The 15,253-nt window shown below is 44.6% G+C and overlaps 1 protein-coding gene and 2 long non-coding RNA genes across 3 annotated transcripts; 2 read left to right on the forward strand and 1 right to left on the reverse strand.

Annotated features, from left to right (window-relative positions):
- Positions 1–859: 859 nt before the first annotated feature.
- ACTG1 (actin gamma 1) lies at positions 860–5,021 on the reverse strand. The gene is made up of 6 exons (XM_020813342.3): positions 4,856–5,021; positions 3,342–3,473; positions 3,007–3,246; positions 2,304–2,742; positions 1,955–2,136; positions 860–1,791 (listed from the first exon to the last, which is right to left on the reverse strand). The coding sequence occupies exons 2-6, from the start codon at positions 3,462–3,464 to the stop codon at positions 1,648–1,650; spliced, it is 1,128 nt and encodes a 375-aa protein (XP_020669001.2). The 5' UTR covers positions 3,465–3,473; positions 4,856–5,021; the 3' UTR covers positions 860–1,647.
- Positions 5,022–5,069: 48 nt separating this feature from the next.
- Positions 5,070–7,283, forward strand: LOC110089951 (uncharacterized). Its single transcript, XR_002302298.3, has 2 exons — positions 5,070–5,220; positions 6,831–7,283. It is a non-coding gene; the product is annotated as an uncharacterized LOC110089951 (long non-coding RNA).
- A 3,438-nt stretch (positions 7,284–10,721) lies between these two features.
- On the forward strand, positions 10,722–13,624 carry LOC140704587 (uncharacterized). The gene is made up of 2 exons (XR_012083867.2): positions 10,722–10,860; positions 12,630–13,624. It is a non-coding gene; the product is annotated as an uncharacterized LOC140704587 (long non-coding RNA).
- The last annotated feature ends 1,629 nt before the right edge of the window (positions 13,625–15,253 follow it).

Consider the following 15,253-nt stretch of genomic DNA (forward strand, 5'->3'; position numbering starts at 1 on the left):
ATTTATTTCCTTACACTTTCGGGCTCTGAATATACACATCTCACTCTACTGGCAATAAGAATGCAAGAAAATGTGCATTCATATATAGCCTTCACCTCTAAACTAGCAGTTAACCATTTGAGAGTACAGTGCAGAATTTAGTCTTAACACTGATTGGCAGGAATAAAACATCAAACTATGGACTAGGAAACATCATCTCACTGTAACTGCCAGAAAATAACTACTGTAACTAGTCTTGCAGCCGTACACCTTCTGATTAAAAAAAAAACCACCTGCAAGTGTAACATCAAGCTCTTTTAAGATGCAGGGCTACAAAGAACTGCTTACTTGGGACACTAGACACTTTGGCATTCTCCAAGCTGTGAGATAGGCATTAGCATGTTTGCAACACTCAACAGCCATGTATCCATCCTCTACAATGGCTGTCCTAGCTCTTGCAAAAACTGTACAGCAAACTCAATTGGAGCTACAAACAATCTTCACTTTGTTATTCTGTCCAATTTATCAAATTCTAGTATCATTTTTATAATTAGCATGTTTACAAGTAACAAAACTGCCAAATTCTGCTCCTGGCTGAAATGATTGCACATGAAATGTAAATTCAGCAGTTCAGGAACCAGCTTATGTTTTATCTATTATAATATTAAATGTACTCCGAGAGCTAAGGCCTATTTTAAGTGTTGATTGCAACTTCTTTCCTAATAAACTGTTACCTACTTCTAAGATGTTTATTAAACTTAGGGAGGAAAAAACTCAGAAAGCAATTTAAGAGTACCTAACCCAACTACATATTTAATTAAAATCACACATATAAGTAATCTTACCATCTTAAATTACCCACTGGAAAACATAAGGCCTGTTTCATTTACTGCAGCGCTTTTATTTTCCTTTCACAATGAAATGTTGGGCATTACAATTCTCAACTTCAGGATGACTTACAAATTTTGGTTTTCTACTGTCATATGACAACATTAAGGCAACGTACAAAAATCTTACATAAATTAAACCTGATGATTAAATTTACAGGTGTCAATGCAAACATTGGAGCAACTCAAGATGAGCAACTTTTTGCCCTGTGATGTCTTGCTGGGCGATACTGGCGGGCAAGGAAAGAAAACAGGTTCATAAGGCTTGGATGCAATGTTTCCAACCGTGCTAGGAACAGTGGCAAGACAAAAATGGCCATCCTTTTCACAAACTCTTGCCAGCCTCAACAATAGTGATCTGGAATTCTTAGCGCTTTGTGTAGTGGAAAGTCTGATCTTTTGTTACCCTGTACAAATCCAGCCTCAAACTCCTTTGTTACACAGCTGGTCACACCAAGACCACTGTCTCAGCCTGTAACAGACACAAGTTAAACCTTTGTATTGTATGAATATCATCTGTACTAGGTACTAGGCCAGATGTGTATAGGGTAGTTATACTATGTACAAAGGGAACAGTTAACTTGAGTACAGATCATATCAGCAACAAGGTAGACATCCTCACAGGATTATTGGAGACAGACTTCCCAATGACAATGTTTTGAAGAGAAGGCTTATTCCAGTTTCATGAGGCTAGCATGAGGTGTATATATTTGCCCAGGCAAATTTATACTGGTGAAAAAAACTCATGCAGCAAATGCTGCACATCTGCCAAATAGTCCATTTAGAAACATTTACGGTGAACAATAGATGGGCCAGACTCATCATACTCCTGCTTGCTGATCCACATCTGCTGGAAGGTAGAAAGAGATGCAAGAATGGACCCACCAATCCAGACTGAGTATTTGCGCTCAGGAGGAGCAATGATCTGAAAGAAAACGGATGGGGAAAATTAGAAAATTCAACCTTTACCATGTGTTCAGTTTTCTACTTTGAAAACACCCAAAACTAAGTTTGAAAATGGCACTGCATAAAGAACTGTCACTGCAGCATAATTTTATTGCCCTGATAATAAATGCAGTTGTCCTCACCTTAATCTTCATTGTGCTTGGAGCCAGTGCTGTGATTTCCTTCTGCATTCTGTCTGCAATTCCTGGATACATTGTGGTACCACCAGACAATACTGTGTTGGCATACAGGTCCTTCCTGATATCTACATCACACTTCATGATAGAATTGAAAGTGGTCTCATGAATGCCACATGACTCCATACCTAAGAAGAAAAAAAGAATGCACTTATATTGTACCAAACGGAGTATTTTTAATTAAATAAATCCCCTTGTTATTTAATGCACAAGCTGCTGTCAGCACACTAGCACATGCATTTCTTAGAACCAAGAAGAAATTATGAACTTACTAACGTGCCCATTAAATGCTTACCTAGGAAAGATGGTTGGAAAAGGGCTTCTGGACACCTAAATCTCTCATTTCCAATGGTGATCACCTGACCATCAGGCAATTCATAGCTCTTCTCCAGGGAGGAAGAGGAAGCAGCGGTGGCCATCTCCTGCTCGAAGTCCAAGGCAACATAGCACAACTTTTCTTTTATGTCACGCACAATTTCCCTTTCGGCTGTGGTGGTGAAGCTGTAGCCTCTTTCTGTCAGAATCTTCATGAGGTAGTCTGTGAGGTCACGACCAGCCAGATCAAGTCGCAGAATGGCATGAGGAAGGGCATAACCTTCATAGATGGGCACAGTGTGTGTGACACCATCTCCAGAGTCCATTACAATACCAGTGGTACGACCAGAGGCATACAGGGATAGCACAGCCTGGATGGCCACATACATAGCAGGAGTGTTGAATGTTTCAAACATGATCTAAAAAAAAAAAAGTTGTTGTAAAGAACAAGAATGCTTCTGTGGTGCAACACACACGCATGCAGCCATGCAAGATATCTGATGGAGAAGAAAAAGAAAAGAAAACAAGCAGAAATACAACAAAAACCTGAGAGACGTCAAGGAAGGAAATGCCAGGAAGAGTACAGAATCCTGAAAATAAGAGAATAGAAATTTTGACTCTAAAGAAAAATGGTGGTGAAATGGATGAAAGTGATAAATGTAATAACCACATCAGCATCATACCTGTGTCATCTTCTCTCTGTTGGCCTTGGGATTCAAAGGAGCTTCTGTTAGCAGCACAGGGTGTTCTTCAGGGGCAACACGAAGCTCATTGTAGAAAGTATGATGCCAGATTTTCTCCATATCATCCCAGTTGGTGACAATTCCATGTTCAATTGGGTATTTCAGAGTTAAGATACCTCTCTTGCTTTGAGCCTCATCCCCCACATAGCTATCTTTCTGTCCCATTCCAACCATGACGCCCTACAAAAAAGACAATACAAAATTAGCACACCAAAGAAATAAAAATCTGAGGCCGAACATAAACAAGTGAAACTGTATTTCTCTATTTAACAAACCTGGTGGCGTGGGCGCCCAACAATTGAGGGGAACACAGCACGAGGAGCATCATCTCCAGCGAAGCCTGCCTTGCACATACCGGATCCATTGTCAATGACAAGCGCTGCAATTTCCTCTTCCATTTTGAGAATCTGGTTTTGACAAAAATAAATAAAATATTTAAAATATCAGACGATCATTAGTAGGGAACTTGCTTTTCTAGAGGCCATCTGGCTCCATTAACAGATTCAATCACGCTACAACTTTTGACCACTAGAGGTTGCTGGAGCGCCCTGCCATAAAGTCTGGAGACCCCACCCTCTTAGCTACATTTTCAACATTTGGTCTGGAGTTTGTCCTGTCCCATTCTTATTCCACAGATCAACGAAGATGACTGGTGTCCTTGCTCCTTGGAAGATGTTCTCTCATAACTGCTAGCTACAATTGCAATAAGAGTATTATCGGTCTAGGACAAATTACCCTACTACAGCTGAAACAGAAGTATGTCTACTAATATTATCCATCAAATATATCCTTCCCTATCACATGAGATTTCTTTGACCCTCAAAACTCAGCATCAGGAAGCTACAACACAGAACTTGCAGTGCTTACACACCAATCTTCTGATCGCTTGGTAAGGCACCCTTCCTTAAAAAAAAATATCCACGAGCAAAATCTGAAACAAAGGTTCAACTCTAGTAACTTGGGGGAGACAGCGAACCCAAGTCACAAAATTTCGTGTCGTGATACTCTTACTTCCCTACTCCACGTAATATCCTGAAGGCCAGGGGAGTTTCCAACAGTGTCAGGCAAAATTTCAGATTGCGATCTCGGAATTCCATCCGCAGACCCGTCTCAAGCCAGCGCATAACAGGCGACGCCCCCACCTCCTCCCCGGGGAAAGGCTGGGGCTGCCGTAGCCCCACCTTTTCATGCTAAACTCTCCCCCCCCCCACACACACACCCCCGCCGCCTGGAATGATCCCGGCCTACATCTCACCCAGCATCCTTCCCACTCCAAACCATCACTGCCCCACCCCCTCACATGGGGGTAAAGCGAAACTCATTCCCAACCGCCGCCCCCCCACCAGTCTACACATCTGCCGAGCGAAGGTTCGGTTCAACTTTCCCGCCCCATGACGTCACTAACTGCCTCCAACCAACCACGTCCCAAATGCCCTTTTCAGGCGGCCAGCCCCGCCTCCTCCCGATCATCCCATTCAAAAAGCCGTTACAACGGCGATGAGTTCGCGCGACCCCAGACAGACGGTTGCCAAAGAGCCGCCAGGAGACCATCCCATATTAAAATGAGCAAAAGTGACCGGGGGGGGGGAGGGAAGAGAGAAAAAAATGAAAAACTAGCAAAAACCAGCTAACAGAAGCCCATTCAATGCTTTTAAAAAAAGCACTGACAATTAACAATGCGAATTAAGTTTCTTCCCAGACATTAAGAGACAGGGAGAACTAAAATAGAAAAAAATAAAACGTTAGGGGATCCCACTGAAATGCCCGCATCTGGGGACGGTTTACCTACCTGTAAGGAGGCGGGAGCTTTCAAAGATGAGAAGAAAAGACGAGATACTGCTAGATCCGCTGCCGCCGGCTGAGTGAGACCGTCCGAACGCCAACCCCGCCCCTTTTATACCCAGGGGGCGACAGCCCCCACCTTCCCGGCCGAGAACATCGCCATAAATGGAGATCTTTCAGAAACACGAGCCCCCATTGGCTGGCGGGAAGCGGGCCACGTGGGGCAAACGAAAGAGCCTTGGCGCCACCTCCCTTTTCAACCCCGGAACCTGTCTGAGTAATGAGTCCGAGAGGGGGGGATGGGCTAGCTGTCTTCGGCCAGGACCCCTCCCCTGTTGCCCCATATGGGGTCCCATTAGGAGTAAGAAAAAGGTACGTATTGCCCTAGCCTTGAGGTAATTCCCCACCACCACGCTTCCATTTTCGGTGCATTCGTCGCGGATGGTGGAAATGGGCATCGGGGAAGGGGGTTGCCATATTATCAAGACCAGTGCCGGGTGTGTGTGCTTGGATAGTGGCAGGCTGAGGCGTTTTCTCCGTGGCTGCACAACGCCTGAGTGGAGGGCTTCTGCCACATAATAATGCGAGAAGGGGGCATATTGCGGTTAAGAGCAATCTGGGCCTTCTGTTCCACCAGAGCTGTAATAGTCCTCACAACTGTGGTGCCTATGCCACAGGTAGCCCAGAACAATGGGGGCATTTGTCCCTGAAATTTTGACTACAAGAACTGTAGGCATGGTGTGCTTGGAATGCCATTGCTTGGATTGCTGCTAAGCTACCACCATTAAGAAGTTTACATGGCAAGGTGTGGGGTTGTTAACACAGTCTCAGAAAACCCTTGGCCTCCCAGATGGGTTTGATCTCAATTCTCTTCAGCCTCAGTGTGCACGGACAAGAAAAAAGCATTATGGATGTTGTAGTCCTAAATAAAAGGTGGGCTAAAGTTTCCTTAGTCCTGCTTTAGGAACTTGGGAGGTGCATTGAGTGCCTTGGTCCAGAAACAGGCACAATATGATTGTTTAGTTATGTTTATTCTTTTCCACGCCATTCTAGACACGGAGCCTCCAACAAAGATACAGTACTGTATCAGTGTTCATTGGTGCTGTATTCCCAAAGCATGCCAGAGTAGTCTGCTTCCATCCTGCTCCCAACTGGGCCAGAGTATTTGTTCCATTCAAGATATGATGCCTTAAAAAAAAAAAAGCTGGTCCTGCTTCAATAGAGCTATAGTGTCCACCTTTGGACCACTGCACTACCAGGCTTCGCCTGTACTGCTAAGTTTTATCTATGTCACTAAAGCCACAGTGCTGGATGCCTCACCATTGCAGCCAACATGTCTGGGGGGGGGTAACATGATGACTGAATTGCCATAGATTTAATAGTATTTGTTTGCCATATTGAAAGACACCAACATGTGTGCAACAGTGCTGTTCAGGAAAACTTTAGTGGGACTATAAATCCTAGAGATCTACATAGAGAGAGCCACAATAATGTTTGTGACATTGTTTCAGAACAAAGCAAATGCCTACAAACTTAATATTTCCAGAATAAAGAACACAAAATGGCTCTCAAGATATTAAAAGACAGACCATAACGTACTGAAAAACAAAATACACAAAATGGGCAGTTTTACAGTTTTGTGCTGGGAAATAGCATAAGTAAAGGCATTACAATGGACAAACTATGTTTGTGGAATATGTCAAGCTTTGGAGAGAGATGTTGTCCTTGTATGTTCAAAAGAGGGAATGTTTTGCCCAATGACATCAAGGGCAGAGTGCTATATAGACTACACATAAGGCAAGAGAGGCTGCTTCTTTATCTACTTATCCGGTGTACTTTTGAGATACTGGACTAGAATTCACACCCATCCTCATGTGGTGCTGGGAATGTGTGATTTCTAATCTTCTAGGGATGACTTGGCTTACAGGAAATGTCACTCATATATGTAAGACTCGGAAAGATGTAAAATTTATCCCCCTTAGGATCTACATCTCTTGTTCCAGAGAACCTGAATTACCACTACTGCAGAGATGACCACTAATCTGCTACTGAAATTTGGGCTACAAGATGCCTCAAACATCTTCCCTTTTTATCTTTGAATCAGCTGTGTATGCAAGATGATCCTAATGAATGAAAAAACCCAGATCCAAAGTGGCCCCAGAAGATGTAAGTGGAAGGAGCTTTTTTTTAAACAAAAAGATTCTTCTGGTCCATAATGCCCCAGGTGTTTCAGTTTTTTAAATGTGATAAATATGGAAATTGAGGAAGCCTAGCTGACAGTCTGCCAAACAAATGAAAAGCATAGCTGTGCCCTTGGCTGTAAAGTCCTTTTTAAGTTCTGCAGAGTGTCAGCAAACCAATGTATGTGAATGGCTATCCTGCTGAGTTCTGCCTAACAACAGAAACCCTTTCCAGAGTAAAGTATTAGAACCAAAGCACATTTCATCTCCATTGCTTATTCCTTGGAGAGGTGTTGGACTCATCACATAGTTAGGGAAAATAAGAATTACTCTTTTTTAAACCAGATAACTTGGCTGCTGACAGAAATTACCTCTAAGAAAGATTGAAGAGAACAGGCATACTGTGTTTTCAAATGTGTTTCTTATCCCACACTGCAAAACTGCTGTGTTGCAATAGTAACTTAATACAATGGCACTAAACAAAGGTAAAACAGCTGATCTCTGCCCATCCCTGTTCTGTGCACACACCTAGAAAAACAACCAGACCTTGCCTATAGGTAGGTGACTAAGCTCTTCCTTCCCATGGAAACATAACCTACTTATCTTCCTAAATTGAGAAGCTCTCTGCCAACTTAAGTGATAGCTAAGTTATCAATAACAGAGGCCTGCAATATGAGTAACACAAACACTGAATCAATGGAAATCAGACGGATCATAAAATCATCACACACACTATAACATCATAAGCAAGGCATGGCGATTAGTTTAGTATCTACTACTCCACTTCCAAGGTACACTCATAAAAGACAATAGAAGTTTGTTCAGGGATCATTTAATTTTGGAAAATCATAACATAAGAGCTATGCTGGATCATACCAAAAGTCTTATCCAGTCCATAATTTCATTTATACAGTGGCCAACTGGTTACTTATGAGAAACCCATACACTGGACAGGGGCAACGGTACAGTACCAACCTACTTCCTGTATTCATTATCATAGGTACTGATAAAATTGCAGCTCCATACCTTAGCATCCTTCAAATTAGATGGAGACATTCCTCACCTTTGGTAAGGCAACTTGGCCCCAAACTGGTAGACTCAGACATTTTAATAAAGGGTCAATTACAAACCACAAAGTACTAATAACTCTATGAATATTCCTCCAGTAGTCCAAAATTTAGAATGGAAAGGGGAGATGTTACTAAGTCTCCCCTATTTGCTGATGTATGCTACCCCTTCTATTAGTTGAAGGCAGAAATATTTTCTAAACAAATTGGGGAAAAGTGAGTTTTCAGGGTTTTAAAAGGAGGAAAGATGCTACATTAAAAAAACCACCCTATATTTCAGTACCCATCATCTGTTCTAGTTGAGAGTTCACTATTTTTGCTGTACACTTTCCATCAGAAGTATCAGCCAAGAAAAGGAAAATTGCTATTTAGCAATTGTCCAGATAGAGGAACTGTAGGTCAAAGCATACATAGTTCTGGGCTGGAGACAGAAACACAGAATTAACGACTAAATTCAGAGGCTTCATAAGATGCCTCGTGACTTATTTATATATACCATATCTGACTCTGAACACTTAAATGGAGATTACTATTCTGGGGCTCAGTACAGTACAACCATTCTCAAAATCAACTAGTCCCAGATGTAGCTAGGTTTGGAGTACAGTAATTTGTATTTTCAGCACTTGGTATTTCCAAGAAATACATTAGTATTTCCAAGCTTGCTTTCTGCCTCTGCGTTTTTTTCCTCCATTTAGAAAGAGAAATGCCATGGTTATTGGTTCTTCAACGCACACTCAGTAGGCGAATGAACAATCCTGTAGTACTGGAACATAGAGCGTATTATTGTACTCTTTGGTAGGACCCATTTCTACTGCCTTTGGTCTTTATGCTGCAGCATACAGTACAAGCACACACACACCCCAAAATCTCCGGAGTCTCTGCTCTCCAAACACTTTCGATTATTAAGCAAAGGAGGCATTCTATAGTAAAAGGGCAGTTTAAAGGCATTGAAACGTAGCGGATGAAAGCCCAGGATGTGCAGGCCTTCCAGCTCGCTGCTGGAAACCGCAAGCCCGCGCTTCCTCCAGGCACTCGCCTTCCGCCCCGGTTCTTTTGTGCCGAAGGGGAGGGCGTATTTCCTTGGGAGAAGCCGAGGCTGCGCGTACGCAGCCATCGCCTTTCGCGAAATGGGTTAATCCTCATCACAGGAGCGTCACCACGACAGCTCCGAGGGCCCCCGTTGTGCAGAGGGGCCCCACCCAAGCCAGGAAGGCTCCCGGTGTGGGGAAGACGAGTCCCGCCGGCCGTAACCCCGCCAGCAGAGATGGCTCTCTTCCCGGTGCACGGCCCGCCTCCCACCCCTCTCGAGAGAAGGCAGCACCACCACCACCACCAGCAGCCTTAAATGTGCAGTCTCATACTTTTGTACAGACAATGGCTGGGAGCACGGAAGTGGCCGTGGGCATATGCCCCTGAATCTGCATTCAGCATAATCTCCGGCCTCAGTGCCTGCCCGCCCGTCCGCCCGCGACTGCTTGCCAAAGCAGGCAAGGCGTGGAGGGAAGGATGCTGGCTTGCTGTGCCTTGGAAAGTACACGGGGCGGGCGGGGGGGGGGGAGCGCGAGGTTATTGGCTCTGCGGCCAGTTATAGCACGGAGAGCGAGGACTCTGGGGCTGGCTCGGTAAGCGCCATCCCCCTCAATGGAGGAGGAGGAGGAGGCGACCGAACCGCCGCCCGAGCTCGACCTCGCTGAAGAATTGGCCTGTGTGCCTATGGCACGTCATTGAACTGCGGCAACAGCAAGGAGGGAGGGGGGGTGTCGGTGGGCCACGTTGGGTGGCGGTGCTCCCTGCAGACGGTTGGGTAAGGAGGAAAAACGAGGCGGGGCCGCCATAGTCTCTTAACCTCCCCTCCCGCGCCATCCCCAGATCTGCTAGGAATGGCGGGGGGGGCACTTTCCTCTCTGCCGCCCCCACCCCCTGCTTCTGCACACGAGGTTTGGCAGGAAGGGCGCGGCGCAGCTTCGCGTGGAGGGAGCAGCTTTCTTGCAAGGAAGTCCTGGCTTTTTAACAGGCAGTTCCTGCATTCCAGAGCACACCGTCGCCTCATCGAAACCGGCCGGGTTCCCGCGCCCTCCTTTCCCCCCCCCCCGACCACTGACGCATTCCACTACCCCTTCCCCCGCCCCGTCCGGCCTTCCCAGGTCGCTTTCCCGCCAAGCGGTCGCGCCTGCCCCATCTGAGCTTGGCCCCCTCTCTCCCGCCCGGGTGGGGCGGGGAGCGAAGTGAAGGGCCCCCGCCCCAGGGGCTTCTTTCGCAGTCACGCCTCTCTTGGGGACGCTTGTTTCGCTCCCTAATTTGTGCCAAGTCGGCATATACCCAGGAGCACTCTTGGGCTTTTCCCCTCGATTATGGGATCAGGGAGCAGGACTAATTTCTAGATCCAAGTCTTTGATCGAATAAAAACCCGCACTCGACCTCCTTGTATGTACTTCCTGCGGCTGAAGAGTGAAATCACCCCCTCTCGCCGCCTCCCTTCCGAGCACACACACCCCCACCCCCTCCGTGGCTAAAGGGAAACCGCGGGCGGCTCTCGGGTTCTGCAGCGCTCCCTGGACATCCATTGCCTTCTCTGCCCGAGGCGGCGGCCGACCCTTCCTTTCTCTCCCCACCCCCCCCCCGGGCCCCTCTTCGCTTCCTTCCAGGGCGGCTGGGTTGGCGCGTCATTCATTTCTCACATGGCGGGACTGGGAGGGGAGCGGCGGCGCACCGAAACCCCGTGGGTGTCTAGTCAGACTGGAACAAAGGTGGTGCCCGGGAGCCAGGTGAGGAGGAGCGGAACGAAGGCCCTTCGCAATGCCTATATTTGGAGATCGCGGCTGGCCCTGGCCTCGGGGAGCCGCCCCTGCGGTGCTCGGCTGCTTACTACGGCTTCCAGCAAACGCCACCGGCTGGCAGGCAATTGGAGGCGTCCGTGCCCTCCTGTGCCTTTCGTTTCCTGGATGAACGAAACGAGTGGGGCCAGAGGCAGATGGAGGCCTCCAGGTCGATAGGAGGGGTTCGGCACCTCTCAGAGGAGGGAGCGAGCGAGCGGCTCTCTTCCTCCAACTTGGCTCTGTCAGCTGTGCAATCCCTGTCGTTCTTAATACTGTATAAGAGCTACCGTATATACATGGGCAATCCCACACGCCTTTACTGAAAAGAACAGGCAGTGTATTCAGTTGGCTTTACTTTCAAGAAACGATGGATGGGATTGCAGCCTCAGATGGTCTACAGAGACCCTTTTCTGCTCACAACCATTCACAAATGGTGGATTAGAAGTATCACCTGCTCCTGCATTTGTACCATTCACAAAGTGACACTACAGTAGGGGAAAATTTCAGGGACTGAATCATTTTTTTCATCAGTTAACCAGTTCTCACGGAACACAAAGCAATTCTCAGCACTGATGGCTGTTGTAGCTTTTTGGGGCTGTCTGTTCTTGAGGTTGTTCTTCCTAACATTTCGCCAGTCTCTGGCGGCCATCTTCAGAGGACAGGAGTCAGAACTCTGTGCTCTGGTGCAGTTTGTGGGATCCCATTGGTTTTGTCAACATTCAGGCTGTCTTTTGCTATTTAAAGCTTGGCAGCCTTTTTTCCTGTTAGCAATGTGGGCTTGATCTTGTGCAGCAATATTGGGCCATTTCTTGGCTTTCTGAATCGTGGTTACGGAAGTACAACATCCCACATTCATGAACCAGAGGGTTTTTTAGAGTATTATATTATATTATATTATATTATATTATATTATATTATATTATATTATATTATATTATATTATATTATATTATATTATATTATATTATGTATTGCAATCCTATGCAACTTTGCTGGGAAATAAGCTGCATGCATTGAATCAATACTCACCTGTCAGTAAATTTGCTTTATTGGGCGTCCTTAGTGATAATGAAGATGTAGTGTTTTTTTTTTTTTTCAAATATTTGCGTTTTTGCTTCAGGGTAGAAATTAAGAGGTAATCCGTTCTTACCATATGTGGTGATCATATATGTGTTTTGTGTATGCATAATTTGGCCTAGAGCCATTTTGCAATATGTTATGGTGTCTCAAGGAATCTTCTGTAATAGGACCAGGGACTTTGAACCAGTAGGAATTTGCTTCGTTGCTTGGGAGCAAACCAAGTAACAGTATTCTGAAATCCTGAAATGATTTTCAGTGAATGGTAGTGCCAGATAGAGGAATTGAACATATGCATGTTGTATTTTCCACCTCAGATTTGCAGCAGGTGTAGCACATTCTCCCTAACCTCTTTGACTGCATGCCCATGGAGTATCATAGTACAACATAGTGACATGTGCTTTAATTAACAGTACTTAATCTGGAAAAAAGGTGGACTATACATTTATTAGACCACAAACAGGTGTTCATGAGATTTTAGTGGGCTAATAAAAATACTAGGGATGTGCATGGGGAAAACTTTCCGGTTTCTTTCTTTGAAGGGATGCCTTATTCATTTTAGGGCCATTTGGGTGCCAGTCCTTTCATTAAACTCAAAGGGAACATTTCATTTTTTTCCTCATTCATGTTTCTGATACTAGGCCAAATGAATCTCTACAGAACCCTCCCCCCCAAAAAAGCAGCGATAAGGCAAGAGACCATCTATTCCACAAGTGGGCAACAACAACGGGACATGAAAAAGAAAAATCGGTCATCATCAACTCTGTGCAGGTGCTAATATTACTTTAAAGTTCAGACTTATCATCACATCTTTATCCACTTCAGTTCATCAGCAGGAAACAGTACAGATGACAAAGAGAAAACATCACAATCATCATTATCAGACCTATTTTGGGAGGCACTCCTATATCCTCATCTTCATCCATTCATCATTATCATTAGTGTTCATGGCGATGCCCAGAGCCACCTGCATCAACAACACATTCTTCTCCTAGTATATGAGAAACCTTTCGGATCCAAGAAAAGGGTGCCAGCTAACCCCAGAAGTGGATGGGACGATTTTACATACGCAGATCAAACAAAGGTGGTCCAAATAAGGAAGTCCAAAAGAAATCTGAACTTTTCAGGTTCCTCTCATTTGTTAAACAAAATGATTTAAATTTAAGAGGCTCTCTTTCAGAGCCTGCTTACTACGCATGGAGCCGTATATTGTTCCTGTATATAACAAAGTAGCCGTATCATCAACATCCTTACTCAAAGTCTTGCAAACTAAAAGCTACAGCTTGCTTTAGTGGCTAAAATCCAAGCGAATATTTATGCCTATAACTTGGAGCAGTAAATAGATGCTGATTAACAAATCCATGCCCTAGTCTTAAGCCAAGTCATACAAATTGTGTGTTATTAGGAATTCAGTCAAGAAGTTGTTGATTAGTGTTACGCAGTAGATGTTAATATTCCCTCGCATTTAAATTCCTGAGTTGATCCATCTCATGTTAGATTGCTTTTTCCTAAAGCCCTCAACTTCTCCTAGCATTATTGTCTTTTCCAGTAAATCTTATTGTGTGTTAGGTCTCAGATACAGTAGCTCAGTGGTTCAGGTATCTGGCTTGCAGAGCCAGAGGTTATGAGTTCAATTCCCCACTATGCCTCCCTGACAGGAGCTGGACTTGATCCATAGAGCTAGTCCAGTGGCATCTTAAAGACTGAAAGATTTAGTTCAGTGAGAGCTTTTATGAACTACAGCCCATTTAGACACATGAAATGCAAGATTAATATAAATAGTAGTGGGAGTGGGGAAACAAAATAATGAACTTTCAAAGAGACAAGAGCATTGGGAAGAAAGATACTGAACTTTCCAGATGTAGATAAGACAAGCATCTCCATGTAATAAGCAGGTGACGTGATGTGAAAAGATACAGGGGTTGTTGTTTTGTTTTTTGTTTAGCAGACTTCTGAAATCTGCCTTCCATGTGTAACACGTCCTGTGATCTCCTAACACCACCGTCTTTGGGGGTGTTCACCTTGTCTGGAGGGCACCAGCTTGTAGAAAGCTGTTGTATGCAATAGTTTGATGTCTGTGATTGTATGGAGGATATGTATGTGTTCTGCGTTTTTGATACTAGTCTTGAGATCTTCAGTCTTCTTTAGAGAAAATGAGTTTATAGTGTGGAAAAAAGCATTAAGAAAATTGAGTTTGGGTGGGGTGGGAGGAAATGTCAGTGAAACAGCAAGGTTATTGCTGGTGGAAGAAATCTGATATTCGCCAGCTTCCCTTTATTTTAAAAAAGGATTGTGTGATCATTTCAGTAACTGAGCGTTGTGGTAGGAGAGCACACAATCCCTAATTTAACTTTACAAAATGCAAAAAAAAGTTAATAGTTAGGATGCTCTTATAACCACATTCCAAAGAGCAAACACAAGTAACAATAGCTGTGCTTGAAATATTGGGGGTTGGGTGAATCATGTATTACCAGAAACTCAAGCTTGAGGTTTGATGGATGGTGTCATGCAATTTCCCCAGGTAGAATGGAAATTGCACTAGATAAGAGAATGTCATCTAGATGCTGTGCATTATTTAGCAACCACAATTCCTGCATTTTTAATGGTTAAAAAACAAAACAAAAATCTTAGACTTAACAGGCTTTTGAAGAGAGAAAAAAAGCACTGTCTGAGGTTGCAGTAAGAGGAAGATCAGTATGACAGCATACTTTGAAGGAGCTGGTGAGGAATACATTTGAGGATGCAACCGCACCTTTAAAGTGTTTGCTATTTCTAGTGGACTCAAATAAAGCAATACACAAACAAAGGTTAGCCTAAATGGAGGAGCAAGTTAAGCAAACTGTGTGCCGTTGTATGTCTGCAGTGTACCCACTGTGATTTAATCATGAGCAAACTCAGTCTCACACCCTCCACTGCCCAATCACCATTTTTGCTGACTTTACACTTCAGATCTCTGGTCCTTGGATAACACCATATAGGGTGCGTCTGAGATGGAATAATACGCACAGGGTAAAGGTGAAGGTGGTGGAGGAGAGGCTATTTCTCTGCCTGGCTCCCCATATCTTTCCAAGGGCAAACACAAAGCTGTTCAAGATTCTGTGTGCTAAAGGAAGCATAGATACACTGGCTGGAAAAGGAAGCAGATGAAGGGACAAAAAGCATTTCCTAGGGTGTATTTCCCCCCTCACAGATCTTTACAGGATATGCCCCAGAGCACTTCCTGACACACATTCAGACCAACTCCTTGCTTTTGTTCTGCAGAGTG

This window comes from Pogona vitticeps, chromosome 2 (assembly GCF_051106095.1).
Source record: "Pogona vitticeps strain Pit_001003342236 chromosome 2, PviZW2.1, whole genome shotgun sequence".
NCBI lineage: Eukaryota > Metazoa > Chordata > Lepidosauria > Squamata > Agamidae > Pogona > Pogona vitticeps.

Bases quoted from the DNA above. Each gene is read 5' to 3' on its own strand.
- ACTG1 (XM_020813342.3), bottom strand. From the start codon at position 3,464: ATGGAAGAGGAAATTGCAGCGCTTGTCATTGACAATGGATCCGGTATG. The intron at 3,247-3,341 runs GTTTGTTAAATA...TCTTTTTTGTAG, and splicing joins TTGGGCGCCCACGCCACCAG to GGCGTCATGGTTGGAATGGG. The intron at 2,743-3,006 runs GTATGATGCTGA...TTTTTTTTTTAG, and splicing joins ACAGAGAGAAGATGACACAG to ATCATGTTTGAAACATTCAA.